General features: G+C 52.2%; 1 protein-coding gene across 1 annotated transcript in view; it reads left to right on the top strand.

Moving 5' to 3' along the window:
- Positions 1–15111: 15111 nt before the first annotated feature.
- Positions 15112–18206, top strand: part of CDH22 (cadherin 22) — a 33970-nt gene continuing 30875 nt past the window's right edge. The window contains exon 1 of the mRNA XM_042834381.1: positions 15112–15336. Within this exon, the coding sequence (XP_042690315.1) occupies positions 15112–15336 (225 nt within the window). The remainder of the gene's footprint in view (positions 15337–18206) is intronic.

Below are 18206 nucleotides of genomic sequence, written 5' to 3' on the forward strand. Positions count from 1 at the left end.
TTGGTTCCTGGGTACAGACTTCAGTCCAGCTTGACACTGCTGGGAAGGCCTTTTCTGAGCCCTTTGCTGTCCAAGAACCAGAAAATCTGCAGCTGGGTCTGTATTGCTCCTGCCAAGTGCTGTCCTGGTTGTGAAAAGCTGCCTGCTGCAAAATAGCAATGAGAGGGAGGGGTTGTGAAGCAGCAGGCTGGAAGGCCCTTGCTTTGAAGCACAGCTGAGCTGGTCTGAAGGCTGGGAGCATGCTGCCTGGTCCTGGCTGCCATAAGGCAGCACGTGCGTTTCCCTTGTGAGCACTCAAAGGATGGCACTGAGACTCATCTCTATCTTTTTTTTTTTTTTTCCTATCTGCTCCATCGCCGTGCTATCTGATGCCGCCCAAGTATATTTAGAAATAGTAATGCCAGCTTTTCTTTCTCCTTTTGTATCTGGTGGGTGAGCTGGTTTTGTGTGTGTGAGGTCTGTCTGTGCACCGAGACCGGCAGCTGTCTCCTGAGCATTTGGTGTACCTGCCATGGGCTGAGGCCTGGACAGACCCAGTGCCTGGTTCATCCTGAGCTTCTTGAAGGTTCACTCTCAGCACCGCTCAAGGCAGCTGGGACTTGTTATTCTGGTTTTGAATCACATTATGTATTCAGGTGTGAGTTTTGGTGTCAATTCACCATGAGGCTGTGATAGGTTTTGGGCAGGAGGTGGATGCAGCTCCATGTGCACCGTGGGGGAGAAGGGCTTTTTGACTGCATGCTGCTCTGCTTTGTGTTCCCAAACTCTGCTGAGGCTGCTGCTAACCCAGCAACCTGGGAAGGTGATTATATGGAGGGTAGGAAGCAAAGAAACACATCTACCTGTGTGGTATTGCTCCTGGTTGGCTTCAGCCACATTTACAGAGCTCAGTGTTCACCTTCCTCAGTGTTAGGATTGATGGGGGTTTGCAGATTCCCTGTAGGTGAAGGAGGCGTGCACGGCTGGAGCGGGGCATATCATACTTTTGGCTGGGAGAGAGTTAATTCTCTTTGTGGAGTCTTCTCTAATGCTGTGCTTTGGATTTTTGATGAAAATGATGTCGATAACACTGATGTTTTCAGTTGTTGCAGATTGATGCTTATGCCGAGTCAAGGACTTTTCTGCTTCTTGCACTGTCCTGCTGGTGAGGGGCTGAGGGAGCATGTGGGGATTCCTTTGGCACTGGGATGCTGGGCTCTGGGTGTCCCTGCCCCTGTTTAGGCACGCACGAGGGACTCTGGGTTTTGTGCATGAATTCTGACATGATCATCATGAAAAAAAGCTAGAGAACTGAGGAGAAGGAGGGGGGAGTGAAGCAGCCCAGGGAATAAGGGGAGAAGGAGCGAAGGTCCGCGATGCAATGATAAAGACAGCAGGAAGCGAAGATGCAGTGTGTGAAGATAACAAAGCTGGGGAGAGCTGTGTTTGCATGTGGGCAATGGGAAGTGTCTGTGTGCTGCCAGTTCTCCTCGTTTCCAGCATGGAGCTCTGGGGGAAGGGGGTGGAGATGGGCTGGGGTTCAGCTTTGGCTTGGTTGTGAGGATTGTCAGTGCCATGGGATGGCTGTGAGGGTCTGCGCTGGATGGAGTGAAGTGGGTCACAGCATTCTATGTGTGCAAGGGGCAGTGCTGCAAACCCACAGAGGGTCTGAGGGGCTCAGGGCTGTGCAGGACTGCACCTGCCTGTGTGGGATTCCGTGCCCCCTCCTGTGTGCGTTACGCTCACGTGTTCCAACACGATCCTGCTTGCTCACGTGTATGCATATCTCTCCTTGGCTCTATTCTTTCACATGCACTTTGTCCATTTGCTTTTCTGTCTTCCCCGCTTGCTACTGTAATCTCTCTCTCTGTCTCCCTTTGTTGCCTGGGCTGCTTTGTTGCCTTTCACCTCACCATGTCCCTCTTCATTTCTTTTGATAATAATAACATTAGAACGTACATGCAAGGCCTCAAGGTCCCTGCTTTGTGCAGATACATCAGGATAGACCCTTCAAAGCTCGTGTGTTGGAGAGAGCAGACTCCCACAGTCTCCCTGTTGCCAGGACTGGCAGAGGCAAAGGGCTCAGTAGTGACATGCGACCCGTGCAAAGCCCTGCATGTGTCCTGTGTCCATCCTGGGATGCTGGAAGGGAAAATGTGTCTCCTGTTTGCTGGAGTTCAGCACCAAAGCCCTGAACTCTTAGGCCTGATCGATGGATGGGTCAATTCATCTCCTTTCATTACTTGTATTGAGCCCAGTTGCTTGTTCCCAGAGCTCCCAGTCTGTCCCATACTCAGCGTGACATTGGATTGGTAGTAACGCGGAACTGAAGCTACCTGTGGAAGCCATTCAAACGTGCTGGGCTTTCAGAAACGTTCTGCTTTCCAACTGCACTTTGCACGTGGGGCCTCTGCGGAGAGCTGATGAACTTCAGTGGGATGCTGAAGGAGAAAAGCAGAGCTCCCAGTGACACGCTGTGCTCGCAGTGCCCCTGCTGTGCTGGCAGCCCTGTGTGACTGCTGGGTGCTGGGCCACAGCCTGCAAGAACAGCACTGGAGATAGGGGAGGAGGAATCCAGTTTTTGTTTTTCACCTGACAAAGTGGTCAGAGTTCCTCGTGGAGAGAAGGTGGGTACTGTCTCCAGCTTGCCAAATCATATCCAGCAAGCCAAGGTATTCTTTATGATTTGTCAGAGATGTGGCTCTGCCGTGGCAATCATCGTGATTCAGGTTTGAACTAGGAAAGGATTCTGAAGTCAGAAAACAGTTTTACACTCTTTCAGCCCTCTGAGAAATGTGTATTCTGTCTGCGGTGGTCTCTTCCAGCTTTGTTCAGCCGCGCTTCACAGTTCTCAGGTGCTTCCTTCCATTCTGGCTCTGACAGAGGAGCCTTTTGCTGTGCCTGTGTCAGTTCTCGTGTCCTGAACCTCTTTGCTGACACCTGGATCTGGAGAAGAGCAAGCAATAGGCAGTAAAACCAAGATCCCTCACCTGGCCCTGGGGTTTATGGTCGTCTGCAAAGGTTGCTGAAGCTGCAGGTCGCCTTGGCAGATTTGCCTACCCTCTGCTTTCTCTAGGAGAAATTCTGCTCCCAGAACAGGTGGCCGAGGTCCCTCTTGGTGAGGTCTCATCCTGGGCTCAGCAGCCCAGGAGCGGGGCACGGTGGTGATTTGCCTTCCTCCAGTTGCTGACATTAGATCTGCCCATGGCAATTGGAGCTCCCATCTGCTCTGGGCTGCTGTGCACCTGCCTGCAGCTGTCAGAACAATTCCTCATTGCCAGAGGTGGAGGGGGGGGAGCGTTCCCTTCCTGAACAAGGCATGCTAGTGAAAAATACTGAATCTGGCCAGGTGAAGCTTTTGAGAAGCACATATAAGTATCAGCAGGGCTGTTCTGGATGGCTGCCTCCCGTTGGTTCTGTGTACCCTTGGTCTTGGCCAGGAGCTGAATGCAAGGAATGCAGTGATGGGCATCGTTCTGTCTGGGGGAGCATATGAGAAGCGTGGCAGGGCAGGGGAAAGCTTTGTCTGTCCACCTGCACAAGGCATGCTCCCTGGGCAGGTGGTCTGGGAATGGAGTGGGCTCTTGTGACCTGTTGTGGGGATTGCCTGTGTGTACTATCTGCCTTTGCTTATGGGGAGGCGAAGGCGAGCACTTCTCCCCTTGTGCACGCACGGGAAGGCAGTGGGGCTGGTGTACCTGCCTTCAAACCATCCTCTTGCTCCCGCTCCGCAAAGCCTCCTCCTATTGCTAGTTAATATTAGTATTCAGTTTGTGGAATGGGCTGTGCAATTAACACAAAGGTACAGTCATTCATTCCGACTGGAGGACTCATGGGATCAGATGTACTGGGGATAGGAAGCGGAGGCTTTCTGCTGGGAAAGAATGTCACAGCACAGCGGACACAGAAATGAAAAGCTATTAATAATGATCCCGGAACTTCACTTCCATCAGCTGTTTATTTAAAGGTGCTCCGTATTCAAAGCCTCCTGATTTATGTGGGCAATAACACTCACAGTCCTGGGATCACTTTTTTAAGCAAGGCTAATGGGGTGAAACCATCATACTGCGACAGTAGAGATCAAGCTGGGAAAATGATACTGGAGAGAAAAATAAACTATTGCCTAGATTATCCAGGAGCTACGCCGGGCTGGGAGTCGGTGTGAGCTCCCTGCTCTTCCAGCATTTATTAAGGCTTTTACTACTTCTTTTTTTCTTCTTGTTCTTTGTGAACAGAATTTATTGGGCATGGAAGGATATAAAAATTTGATTCTGTCAGACAAGATGCCAAAAGCTTCTGATTTTGTGTTAGTATGAATTTTTTTTTTTTGGCCTGTGGTAGGACTGTGTTGCTTCCCTGACTCAGCCCCATATCTGAGGGACCTGTCCCGTCCAAGGAAAGGGCTTTCTGCCCTTTCTGCTCGTTGCTTGGCTTCTACATGGACAGCAGCGTTTCTGGGGCACCTCTGCCTTCAGCTGCGTGCCTGCAGGGTGGAGATGAGAGGTGTGGTGGTAGCTCAACCTCGCTGTGCTCTTTCTGGAGAAGCCAGCTTTCAGGTAGACTTCTGCAGTCCTAATGGGTGACAAGTTCTTCCCAAGGAGGTGACTCAGCCACCAGGGATTCCTGCCAATTCTGGATTTTTCTGAGCAATGCCGCATCGTAACAAAACATATTTTCTTCCCCTTTGAGGAGTGAGGCTGCACGATGTTCACCTCCAGGTCCCAAACTGGTGCTGTGCTGAGATTCCTTTCCCCTCTGTGGTTGCTCAGTGGTTTCTGGAGAACAGAAAGGTTTGGTCCGAGCCCCTTCCCCATACAAACACACCCTGTCCTGAGGTGGTACAGCGCAGGTTGCAATGTGAATGTGGTGGCACCAGTCTGGACATTCCAGGGGCAGCCTGGGAGGCTGAGCAGCTGCAAAGCAGTGGATTTTGGCAGGTTTATTGTTGCAGAAATAATGTTCTTATCTGTTATACTATCTTGCTTCTAATTCTTATTTAATGAGCTCCTCTGAAAATAAGAAAAGCATTGGAACAGTTTTCTTAAGTGTGAAAGATCAGGCTGAAATTGGCGTTAAAGAGACTAATTACTCTCATTCTTCCATCTTCCTGACAGCTGTTTACTGCTGCACAGCTTGTCCTGAGGTGCTGAGGAAGTCACTTGCATCTTCACAGGCTGCTTTCGGCCTGAGGTGCCTGCAACAAAGTCAGTGCCTGCTTCTGATCTGGGCTGCGTGCAGCTGATCATCCTATTACATGGGCGGAAAGCACTGTCAAAGCTGTGGGCATGAGCCCTGTGGTGCAACTCCCCCAAGTCTTGTCCTGCTTTTCGCTGCTCTCTTTTTCTCCCTTATGTCCTCCTGGCTTCAATCCATGTGACCCTGTGCTGCCTTTGGACCCACCATCTCGAAACGGCACCGTTTTGGATTGAGGGGAGACTTCCCTGGTGCTGTGTGTGCTGGAAAGAGGTGATGTGCATCCTACCATAGGACAGAGAGGTTTCCAGGGACAAAATTGCTAAGAGCATCGAAGAGAATCGTGGAATGGTTTGAGTTGGAATGGACCCCCAAAGGCCATGTAATCTATCCGCAGGCAGTGCACAGGGACACCCACAGCTCCTTCAGTGCTCAGAGCCCCCCAGCCTGACATGAGTGCCTGCAGGGATGGGGGACCCAACTCATCTCTGTGCCACTGCCTCACTGGCCTTGTTGTGGGGGAAAAAAAAAAAAAAATGCATGGGAAAGAAGAGTTGGCAGCAGCAAGACCTTCCCAAGGATGTCGTGTTTCTGCCATAGCATTTATTTAACCTGAGGACTAAATCTGCCCTCGAACCCTGGGCAGTAAACAGAAGGAAGCTGCTTGGAGCCCTTCTGGCTCAGTAATGCCCACGTGTTGTTTCTGTAGGAATTTGGGCAACTTGCATGGGAGGTAGGGAGTGGCAGGTAAGAAAGCTGTGAACATCTTCTGTTTAACCACACGATATTGAGTGATAAATAATTCATACATCTGCCAAACATTTGATTAAAAGTACTCAATTCCCCCCCACATTTGTCAAAGTCTAAGAATTCCGTTTCCTGTCTTTTATTTTGATCTGTCCTTTAATTCCTATCCAGGTGCCCACTTGTCAGGGCTGTCAGCCTTGATTCCTCTCACCCTGCACTGGGCAGCCCCGTGCTGGGGCTGTTCCTTTCTTCTCTCTGCTGGTTTGCAGGGCATGGAGGGGCAGTGGGCAGGGAGGAGCTGGGTTAATGCTCAGTGCTACAGGTAGGAACAGCAATGTCACCCTGTTTGCCTTCCCATCTACAGACGAGCATCTCCTTCATGTACTCTCTTTCAGCTTCACCTCTGCATTAAGGCCAATTTGACACCGCCTTTCAGTCGCAGTTTGGCCGGTCCCTTGGCTCAGTCCAACCCTTCAGAAGTTCCTGATTGGGATAATCTCCTCTCCTTTATGGATTTTGCTACCTACGTGGGTCCCCTTGGCACTTTCTGGCAGGTCATGATTGAATTCACTGCTTGTTTTTTTCCCTTTCTTTGTCAGATTTGTCAGATCTTTGTCAGATTTGGACTTGTGGCAATGGGATGTGTCTTTTTTGGGTTTTTTCTTTCATTGTTTTTGCCTCCCATCTGCTGCTGAGAGCTGATTCTTCTGCTCCACAGCCTTTGGGGACCTGCAATGGGAGAAGAGGGAACAGCCTCAAGTTGTGCCAGGGGAGGTGCGGGTTGGATGTCAGGAAGAGTTTCTTCTCAAAAGAGCAGTGATGCATTGGATGGGCTGCCCAGGGAGTGGTGGGATCACCATCTCTGGGGTATTTAAGGAAAAGGTGGATGTGGGACTGAGGGATATGGATAGTGGACAGCACTGGTGGTAGGTGGATGGTTGGACTTGGCGGCCTTAGAGGTCTTTTCTATCCTTAATGGTTCTGTGATTCTCCCTCTGCCAAAGCAGTTGGTGGGTCCTAGGGACAGCTTGCCTATGTGAGGGGAAGACTAGCCATGCCCTGCCCTGAGTGCACCAGTGCCTCGTTCTGCTTTTTTGTTAGCACTTCAGGCAATTGGTCAGATCCACAGGAAGGAGCAACCAGGGGCTGTCAGAGCTGCTTCCAACAGGTGGGCAGCGCAGGAGCTGTGCTGAACGGGGAGACCAAGTCTGGATAGGCACAGCAATCCTCACTGGAGCCGTGGTTTCTCCCATCCGACCCTTGGCAGTCAGTGCAGGGATGTCTGTGCTCAGCTGGGACAGCAGTTTGTGCAGGAGGTGCGTTGTTTGCCCAGCTGGGCAGTGCTGCTGCTGACTGCTCGCCTGCAGGGCGCTGGGGGGGCACAGTGCAGCCAGCTGTGCTGCAGGCACAGAGCCTCTCTCCATGCTTTCCTCTCTTCCTGGCTTGGAGTCGGTTCCTCTCAGACGTGGGCAGAGATTGTGTATGTAGTCAGGGCCGCGGGATGCTGCCTTTGCTTTCACCTCCTCTGAGTTTGTTTTTAAAGGCAAATTAAAAGTATTGTATTCACGTAGACAAGGCATGAAAATTCCGTTTTGGAAAAGAATTGCTGCAGAGCGAAACCGTTATGGCTGTAAAACTCTCTTCCCTAAGGCGGACTTTGAGATTTTCTTTGCAATTAAAATTTCTTTGAAACTTGGACCAAAGATGATTTGGAGGAAAAGAAAAATAGAAAAAATAAATCCAGAACTTTGAAAATATGTTCTTCCAAACACTGCTTGTGTGAGTGCTTTAAGAAATAACTGTTCCTCCCAGTGTGTCTGATAGCAGAAAGTGGCTGAGCATGAGAAGCCAAGAGGTTGTGAATAGCTCCTGCTCTGACAGTTGCTGCACTCTTTTATTGGAATTTCTCAAGGCAGCATCAAAGGGGACAATAATTAAACTCAACTTAAAAAGGAGGGAGAAAATGGATGCTTAGTCACCCGGTCCCAGGCATTGTTGAAGTAGAACCTCCTTCGGAAAAACAGCTTTACCTGGACTGTGTGTGTGCAGATTCACCTGAGAAGAAAAGCAGAGGCTTGGGGCAGAAGATGTGCAGAAAGGCATCTTGTCATCCAGCGTTGCTTTGCACAGCCCTGCCTTTGGGATCAGTTCATCTGCTTTACAAAGGCCTCTCACTGCGTAAGTGAAAAGGCTTCTATGGTTTGGAATCCCTTGGCCACTTATCTGCGGCATTTTTAAGCACATTTATGCTGTGTGCCACCCAGATCAATATCTCCAACCTCTTCTCTATTACTTGATTGGTAAAATGCATTGAGATTCTGGAAGGGGCACCAGATTAGAGTGTGCCTCATGCATGAATGTATTCCAGTGGAAGGATGCTATGGGGCATTCCTGAGCTTGCAGTGCTAGCAGCCTCTCTAGCCTGCGGTTGCTTTCTGTGACACCACATCATTCAGATATATAATCTCCAGCTTTGTTTCACCAGAATGCTGGACCTTAAATGGGATCTGATGTGGAATGGGGATTTGCAGTACAGTGGTTATGACCATGGCCACTCTCGGCGTGGTTTGGCATTCCCCACCTTTGCTCATATCTGTGATGATGTTTCTTATGGACTTTGTAATGCCAGTAATATATTCCAGCCAACACTTGCTCGTTGTGGCAGTGGTGCTGTAGTGGTATGGAGGGAATGGTGGTCGCCGTTGTGCTCAGCGTGCAGAGCACTTGCTCCACATAGGGCTGAAGCTGATGGGTGCCCTGGCTGTGCTGTTGTCCATCCCACAGAGATGCTCTTAAAATGCCTCTTGGAATCCTGGAAGGAACCATAGGAAGATGTGGGCATGTCGATGGGTGCTTGGGCCTGGCACATTTGTTATGGTTGGTGTGGCACTGAGGTGGATTGTCAGAGGCAGTGTGTGAGATGCTGGTAGATGGGAGGTTCTTGCCTTCTGGCCTGCTCTGGAGTTGGCAATATCTCATATATGGTGAGGTTGCCTCCTCCCTCTTCTCTGGATTTTGAGAAGTTCATAAAAGGGAAAAAAAAAAAAAAAAAAACCCAAACACTATTTGCCTCATTTTGTCTTACAATATCCAGTAGAGAAAGTGAGCTCCAGAGAGCCTGAGTTCATATCTTAGCCCTAGGCCTGGAGATTATGAACCTTCTTAAAGCTTTGCAGCAAGCTTACTGCACTTGTGTTGCCTCCATATTCCCGACAGCAGTGCTAGCTGGTTCTGTGTCTCAGGAAGGGCAGTTTTAAGGGGCTTTGTATCCTGTGTAACAGGAGGAGCTGTGGTTACTTGGCATGTGCAGAGCTGCAGGCAGTATGAGGCAAGAATTTGCTGGTAAATAACTGCAGACTTTTTGCTGCTCCGTCTCCCAGAGAAGTCTGGCTGGACCAGCATACTGCCTGCTTGTGCTCAGGGATGCTGCCTTGCTCTGAGCTGGCACAAGTGTGGTCCCCAGAGCTGCTGTGCTCCTGCTTGCACGTGGCCTCAGCTATTCCCTTGTGACTGAAGCAGCTGGTGAGTGTAGGTGGTGCTGGGCTCCCGTTCTCTGTTGTCATTTCTGCATGCAAGAGATGGCAGAGCTGTCCCACCCAGCTCCTGGGTAAGGGCACATTTGGGCAGAGTGGAGAGCTCTGCATGTTGCTGGAGGTTTGCCCGTTGTTTGGAGAGGACCTCCAGCTGTGCTCTGCTGCTGCTGCAGTGCTGCTGCATGTCTGGCTGTGCACTGGGAGCCCTGCAGGAGCCTTTGTCTCTGCTGTCCTGAGCTGTATCCAGGGGCTGTAGATCTGCCTGCCAGGAGCAGCACTGTGAGCTGTGTCTGAGCTTTGCATCCATATGCAGCCACCTCTTGGTGCACCTTCCTATGCTTTTCTCTCCACCTTTCCTGTGTGGCAGCTATGTGTTGCCAAAGTTAATAAAGCCCCAGGGGCTGGGGCTGAGCTAAGCTTGTTGACTGGCTGCCTCTTGCTGAAGCTGCTGCTGTCTCATGTCCTCTGGGCTGTGGAGAGACAAAGAATGCCCAGGCTGCAGCGAGCTCCTTCCCTGTGCCTGGCAGCTCTGCTTTCCAAGGGTGGCACAGCAGTGTCTGCCCATGCAGTGGAGCTGCAGCCATGGGCACAGCAGGTGCAGTGCTGGTGTGGTGGGTGATGCTCTGCCACATGGGGTGAGGAGCAGAGTGCTGCTGGGTACGCATTGCTCTGGCAGCGAGCTGGGGGAAGGGAGGCTTTCCTGCCTTGTTGCATCCTTTGTAGCTGATGGTCAACTCCGCGTTTTCTGCTGATCATAAGGGCTCATCTCGGGAGCGGTTCTGGTGTGCAGTCCTTCTGACGTGGTTGTGGGCAAAGGCAGTGCTTGGAGCTCCCTGTGTGTTTACCTGATGCTAGCCAGGTCAGCATGCTCTGCACTGGCATGTCACTGCTCCCCGGCTGCAGGGCTGTGATGGAGCAAGCAGTGCTGCCTCCGCCTGTTGTTGTCTGCCCATGCCTTCCCCTCCCCTGCCTGCTTTCCCTTGCACCAGGCTGCATTTGTAAAATGAAATAAATATTGACACGGACGGGATGCTATTCAATTTGTCCTGATCACTGGGCTGCGGTGAGTCCTGACAGAGCAGAGTGTAAAACATAAGCTCAGGATGTAATTTCTACTGTCAACATGATGTACAGTACGGCTGTGCCAAATATACACCGACAAACGGTGCAAGCTCTTGCAGGGAGGAGAAGGGGAGCTGTGCTGATATTTGGGAAGTGGGGATGATGGAGCAGCAGTAGGAGAGGGGGCACGTTGGGGTGGTGTGAGAGCCTGCCTGTCAGAGCAGGACCTGGGCACACAGCCACGTGAGAGCATGCATGCTGTGCAGCTGCAGGCTGCTTGGGGTGCTGTGCTGGGACTGAGTGGTTGCAGAAAGTAGCAGCTCCCACTTTGCTGTTTGTGGCAGGAAGGAGTGGCACCTCCAGCTTTGTGGCTGGATGCTCATCAGTGATGCGGGGAAATAAATGCTGTGCTGGTCATGGTCCCTGTGCGTGGGACCTTCTGTGTTGCTGTGGGGTACCTCAAATTCTGCTGTGGTACAGACATGAGCATGGGACAAGGGATGGCACACCTTCCTTACAAGCACAGGCTGAGAGCTGGGGCTGTGCAGCCTGGAGGGAAGAGGGCTGTAGGGAGAGCTGAGAGCAGCCTGTAGGTATCTATAGAGGCTATGAGGGAGGGGACAGACTCTTGAGCAGGGCCTGTGTGATAAGACAAGAGAAATGGTTTCAAACTGAAAGAGGCAACCTTTGGATATAAGGAAGAAGATTTTTACAATGAGGGCTGTGAGGCAGTGGTACAGGTTCAGAGATGAGATGGATGCCCTGTCCCTGCACGCACTCAGCCTGGAGGGGTGTCCCTGATAACTGCAGGGGGTTGGACCAGATGCCCTTTAAGGATTCTTTTCAACTCAACCCATTCTATGACTCTGTAACGTGGGGCTCTCAGGTACTTTGCCCCTGGAAGAGCTCTGTGGTGTGATAGCCAGAAGGAAAAATGTGCACTGACACAATGCTGGCCCTAGGCATGGCCTGGAGCTGTGAGAGAAGAGGAACAGATGAAAATTTTTGGGTAGAACGCAAAAATCTTGTCTGTGGCAATGAACCTTACCAGAGATATGTCTCTGGGTATGTATTCTTAGGTGGCTCTGGGTACCAAGATCATAGGATCACAGAATGGCTTAGGTTGAATAGGACCTTGAAGATCACACAGTTTCAATCCCTGCCGTGAGCTGGTTGCCCCCCACCACATCAGGCTGCCCAGGACCCCACCCAACCTGGCCTTGAATGCTCCAGGGATGGCGCATTCCATCCAGGGCTTCTCTGGGAAGCTGTGCCAGCTCCTCCCTGCCCTAAGGTCTGGAGCTCGCAGTGGGATGAATAGAATCTGGGATCTGAGTGTCTGGGAGGTGCATTGGGACTGGGACGTGCTCTGCCACCACGCACAGCCTGCAGATCGCTCAGCCGAATGGAGCTGAACTTTGTCAGTGTGAGGTAGCCAGTAGCAAACCACATTAGTTCAAGCATAGATGCAAGATGAGAATTCTGTTAAATGTAAAACACAGCGTAATGGCCGGGACTCAGAGCACAGTGTTGTGGTTCCCACAGCAACGGCAGCCCAGCCCATGCGCGCCCAGCAGGACTCTCCCTGCCGTGCCAGAGCTGCTCTATGGAGTGCTCAGATGCAACAGGGCTGAGCAAGTTGCCTTGGGAACTGTGGGCCAGCTCTGCTGGAGCCATGCTGGCCCACTGCAGCATCTCCTACCCTTGCATAATCTGCCTTGCTACAGTATGTGCATTTAGCTTGTTCTTTTACTGCTTTGTGGATGCTGTTTTGGATTTAGTGGCTGAGGAGTTCTTCAGAACTGTTATGTCTGTAGTGCTATTGCTGCCTAGTAAGGCTTCTGCAGGGCATTATGAATCCAGTGCAGCCTGGATGGCCTCAGGGCACAGGGGGAGATGGCTGCAGCTGGGGATGGCCTCTCCCTAATGCTCTGCTTGTGTGGCAGTCCTTGAGAACACGTACATACACAGTTCTGCTTCTAGCAGCGATGTTGATCAGGTACAATCCATTAGTAGGAGGATTCTGAGCATGTCTGGAGGCATTACCTGGGAGTAGCAAGAGCAGAGATGCTGGGTTGGGTGTTCTTCCCATGCATATTGCATGTACCGGGTGCTGACCCAAAGCTCTCACTCTGGCACAACTTCATTCTGCTGACATCTCTCACTGTCGGGGGAGCTCACTCAAAAATAACTACAGATTTCCCAGATATGAGAAATTGGAGAGATGCTGTTTGTGACAGTGAAGCTCTGTGTCCTGTTATTTGTATCTTCTCTGTATCCACGCAGGAATGATAAAAACAGATTTGTAGGCATCCTGTTACTTGGTGAATCTCTGCTCTTGAAGCCTGCTGCAGGTGAGGCAGCTCCTTCACATCTGTGTTTGGCCCACGAAGGGAGCAGTCGCTTTGTGCTGCCAGACTCGTAACAGTGGGAGGGAACGAGTCAGCCCATCACCCATCCACAGATCATCCTACTCCCCTAGATGCAGTCTGCCTTGTAAAATGCTTCGTGGTGTTTGTTTATAGGGATTCCTGCCCTTTACGTTGGCAGGAATAACCTGTCCTCGTGGGGCAACGGCTGCGAGAGGGAGCTTTGCCATCGCTGGCGACCTCACGGGGCCACTGTGAATATGTCTGAATAACAAGCAGCCTGGCAGGAATGTTAGCGCTTCTGCACCGTGGCTCCTAACAAAAAAAATGCACTGGGGACTCTGTGCTTCTTGGAGCATGAAGTGCACAGGGCTTGCACGTGTGAGAGCTGATATGTGCATGTGTGCGTGGAATGTGGCATGTGTATGTTGAGGGGAACCTGGCACGTGTAGACCCAAATGAGGCACAAACATGGATAGAAAGGAGCGATGGCGTGAGGACTCTTAGCTGTGTGCATGAAATATGAGTGAGCCCTTGTATGCAAATGTGTTTGTATACATTGCCTGACATGCTGTGCACAAACCAGGAGTAGGCAGCTCTGAATGATGCTTGGCATTCTTCGGGTCAGCAGCCCTGTGCTTCTCAGTGTTTGCCTGGACAGGGAACTGCAGAACTGACAGTTCTTGGATGCTATAGGGAACCGACTTGCATTGTAGGTGCAGTCACAGGAGGGAAATGGCAAGGGCAAGGAAGGGCTATGGGGATATTTGCTGGCTGCCCCTTCTCTGTGCTGCTGGGGCTGTTTGGTGTCCTGCAGGGGGCTGTGCAGGGCATGGTCCAGGCAGCTGCTCAATGCCTGTCACTGGGAAGCAGATAGCTATACCTCGTGCCTCACACGTGTGATCCAGGACTGACCCACCTTTCTGTCCATCTACTTTCCCTCTGCTATTCAGAGTAACAGATGGCAAGAGATTAACTCCTCCAACCAGTGAAGATGAGCATGTTTTGTGCCTGGTGGGTGTTGTGGAGCTCTGGTGGAAGCTCAGGGTGTTGGTGGAGGGAGGTATGGGTGCTGCATGCCTATCCCTCACCCTTATTGAATTCCCTCTCACCGAATGCTCTCATGTTTTCATCCTCACCACCTTATGAGTGGCTTGAAGCTTACTCCAGAGGCCTTTCTATTAAAAAAAAAACAAACAAGTTTGCTTTAAAGTCATCCAGGTGATGAGCCCTTGAACAGCTGCTTTTCTCCAAGCTTATTGGCAGAGAAGTGAGGCACCGGGAACATGGGACTGGTGGCAGGGGCTGGAGAGCCAGCAGCTCCTGCTGACAGAGCTCTGCCAGCCTCCCTCCTGCAGGACCAGTGGGGCCGGGCACTGCAGTGGGGCACCCCAAGGCAGGGTGGGGGGGAGGTACCGACTGAGGGCGCAGGGGCAGCGGGAAGCACGGAGCCCCGCTCTTGCAACAGCACTGACACTTGGCCTTTTCCAGGCTCCCAGGAATGCTGCTGGCTGCCCTACACCTCTCTGTGTGAGCCAGCAGAGGATGGAAGCGACTGGCATCAGCTGGGCCAAGGATCCTTCGTCAGGTGCTGGGATATCACCCCCCTGAAGACGGGATTTACAAATGGGCTCATGAGCAGAGCGTGCAACACGGGCCTCTGTGCTGCTGGACCCCTCGTGCAGTGCTGTAGGGCCACCGTGGGACAAACAGAGGCTGCCTGCAGCACCTCGTCCACTTAACTCATCTGTGAACCTTTCCATGGAGAAGCTGTGCTGTGCTCCCTGCGGATGCTGGTCTGGGGCAGCGGTGTTCTGTGTGTGGCCGTGGAGCTGTCTGCCTGTGGGGTGGGCACTGAGCTGTGTGTGACCCCACTCCCAGGCACGGCTGCTGCAGCTGATCCTGGAGCCCTGCAACCCTGTCCCCAAGAGCAAATGCCAGCTGCCAGACTCTTCTCAGGAGATGCAGGAGCAGCCTGCAAGGCACCAGCGCTGACTGCTCTTGAATCAGCGGCAGGAGGAGGCCCGGGACTCCTGTAGTTGCAGACAAGACTGCATCCAGCTGGAACAGGAGGTGTCCAGCTGCAGGATGTGGCATGCTGCAGGGATGGGGACACTGCAGTGACCAGTGAATCCCACGCTGCCAATGTTGACTTTACTCCTACTCACCCCATAAGGATGCCAATTGCCTGTCCAAAATCTGCAGCTCATGCAGCCTCCTAGAGTGCGATGGCAAAGGGTCTGCAGGGCTGCTGCTGGACCATGCTGCTGCTGCTCTGTGCCATCCAGGAGCTGGGGGCCTGGGCCGTGCACACTGCGGCAGAGGGTCCTGACCTGGGGCAGCCAGGGGATCCCACACTGCTGGCCAGCGGGCGAGTGAAGCGTGGCTGGGTCTGGAACCAATTCTTTGTGGTGGAGGAGTACACGGGCACAGAGCCACTGTACGTGGGGAAGGTAAGGCAACCCTGCGTCTCCCTGGGGCTGGCCGAGCCTGTGCAGAACGGGGCATGCTGCAGCATGGCTGAGCCTGGTGAGGTGAAGGGACGCTGTTAGAGCAGCAGCCAGGGGGTGGACTGGGATAGCATGAGCCTGGTTCTTTCCTGGGTGGGTTTAATGTTCTGCCATGGACCTGGGGAAGGAACGCACCCAAATCCGTATCTGTCATCTCCCTCTTTTGTGCGAAGTTCCCACGAGTGTGAGGAGGGATGCAGTGCTGGGTGTCACAAAGGCAGCAGGGAAAGCTCAGCCTCATCTCTGGGAGGGCAGGCCAGTGGGGTGAGCACCTGCTTACTCTACTCTGCCTTATCTGCATGCTGCAGTGCTGATGGAGCACCCAGGGCCTTCCTGCCCCCAGAGGCTGCTGCAAACAGCATAGCCTTGACCTGCTCAGGATGGTCAATTCCCTGTCCTGTAGCTCTTTCAGCATGGGGATGGTGTGCTGGGTGCATTTCCTTGCCCCTCCCTGAGTCTCCCTGCTGGCTCTGGAAGGACTGTGCTGTTGGACCTGTGAGCTGCAGCTGTTTCCATGCTAATCATCTGAGCAGACCGGGGCTGGCAAAGTGGGTGCCCTGCTGTGGTCGTGGCGTGGAAATCCTGTGGCTAGGGTGAGGTTGGTGTGGGGCTGAGGCATCTCAGGCTGACCTGCACAGTGAGGTGCAGAAGGAGCTCAGTGCAGGCATGCAGGGGCTCTGAGGGCCAGCAATGGGTACAGAGCTTGCCAGAGGTGTGCCTGGCATGCAGGTGCTGTGCGGCACTGTCTGGGATCTGCACTGTGCCACCTCACTGACGCCAGTGCCAGAACTGCTGGGATGGGCACACGCAGTGGCCCCCTGGCTTCCTGAGGCTGTCTGCCTTGGGGTTGCTGTGCTTTGTCCTTCTCTGATAGCTCTGCTGTAGGGTGTCCCGAGGCTCCCAGGTGCTGGAAGGATGTCATCTGTGTACTAATGAAAGAGCAGCTGGGCCCAGCCCAGGGGAGAGCTGCTCCTATGGGGGCACGGACTCTCCCTGAAAGGAAAACACCCAAGCAAGAGTCCATGCAGCAGGGCTGTGTGATGGCTTCGGCTGTCTGGTTATGAGTCTGGAGGAGGCTCGAAAATGGGCTTTTTGGCTGGAGGCCAGGTGGAATTTCAGCGGTGATTTGTGTCCATTTCAGCAGACACTCGAAAGCCGCACTCCTCCGCCGCGACGCTCGATGCGGTTACAGTTAATTCACAGCTCCCCTGGGAGGTGACTCGAAGCATCAGGCCCTGTCAAACTCCAGAGGTAGCCTAGCAACAGCCTCATCTCCAAAATGAACCCGGGAACCTAAAACTAACCCATTTTACAGCCCCTTTCACATCATTCAATGCATCACCCACCCTGCACAAGCAGCCGAGCTGTGCTGAAAACAATTCCCTTTTGGTGATGCTCCCTGGGGCTGAAGGCATCCAGAACCCACGGATGGGAGACACTGATGCCCGGTGGGGAGGCAGTGCTGGGAGCTCGCAGTGCCCATGGGATGCGCCCTCCATGGATGCTCCTCGCACACCTCGTGTGCTCTTCCAAAGGCTGATACCGTTTCCCTGAAATCTGGGTTCTCCAGCTAATCCTTCCTCTGAACTGTAATTTCCCCTGAGGCCGCTGTCAGTTTGATGTGGATTTCTTTGTTTTATTTTTTTTTTTTTAAATAGAATTATGGGTCAGCAGTAGTTACAAACTTCTGCATGTGGACAGATCTATTTTAGATAGAGGGGAGGATTAAAGGGGAAAAAAAGCAGATTTAATTAAGTTGCTAATATTTAAAGAAAATTGATGAACTCAGGCTTTATGAGTTGGAGCAAACAAAGTGTGCCTTTATTATGGGCTAGTTTTTATTTGATTTTCTTTCTTTTCCAGCCCCAGAGTCATTTTTTATTTGTGTATCTGTGCTTTCTGTTTAATCGCTTTTAATAAGGAATGTGCACCTCTGTTCACATTTAATTTCGATTTAATTATTAGCAAGTAATTAATGGCTCTGTGAAATTCCTGGGTTCAGCTCTTTGGGACGAGGGAACTGTTTTCCCATAGAACAAATGGGTGCAATTGGACCCGTGGGTGTGCTGGTGGCTGTGGCACTGCTGTCCCTGCAGTGAGCACAGGGGGGTCCCCTTGGAGGGGTCCCATGGCACACAGCACAGCCCACAGCTCCCAGGAAAGGTGCAGCAATGCTGTGGGAGCGCCTTGGGATCTGCTCTGCAGCATTCCCCCTGATGTCTACAGTCAGTTTTCCAGCCCTCCCCCATTAGTTGTTGTTTAGCCAAGCAGCACAGATTTAGGTCTTTTAATCTTCCCTTGTAAATCAATCTGTACGGCCCCTTGAGCCCAAGCTCCATTTTTCTTCCTTGCTCCCCAGTTTGCAGGGATGCTGGTGTCTGCTCCGAGCAGTCGGCGGTGAGCAAATATGTAAAGAGGATGTGCTGGGAGCTCAGCGTGGTGCTGGGTGGTTGATCTCTGCCCTAATTATTAATCACCAGCCTGGCGTTCAGCAGGAAAGCACAGCTTTCTGCTACCTGTGCTGAGCAGAACAGGTGCAACTTTGTCAGAAAAGCTCAGTTGCTGACGGGGTAATCATGAACTTCAGGGATATTAATAACATGGTGGGGCTGGTGAGCGCCCCCCATTTGGAGGGGTGTGTGGGTTTCTAGGGCAGGATGCTCTGCACACCATCCCCTAGGGTCCTCTGATCCCCGTGGGACTGTGATTGGATGGCATGGGGCTCCCACTGGTGCTGTGGGACCCCCATTGGCACTGGAAGACCCCTGTTGATGCTGTGGGACTTCCATTGGCACTGGAAGACCCTTATTGAT

Source organism: Centrocercus urophasianus, unplaced genomic scaffold, assembly GCF_019232065.1.
Source record: "Centrocercus urophasianus isolate 14NV4802_14NV808 unplaced genomic scaffold, USGS_Curo_1.0 seq_46, whole genome shotgun sequence".
Lineage (NCBI taxonomy): Eukaryota > Metazoa > Chordata > Aves > Galliformes > Phasianidae > Centrocercus > Centrocercus urophasianus.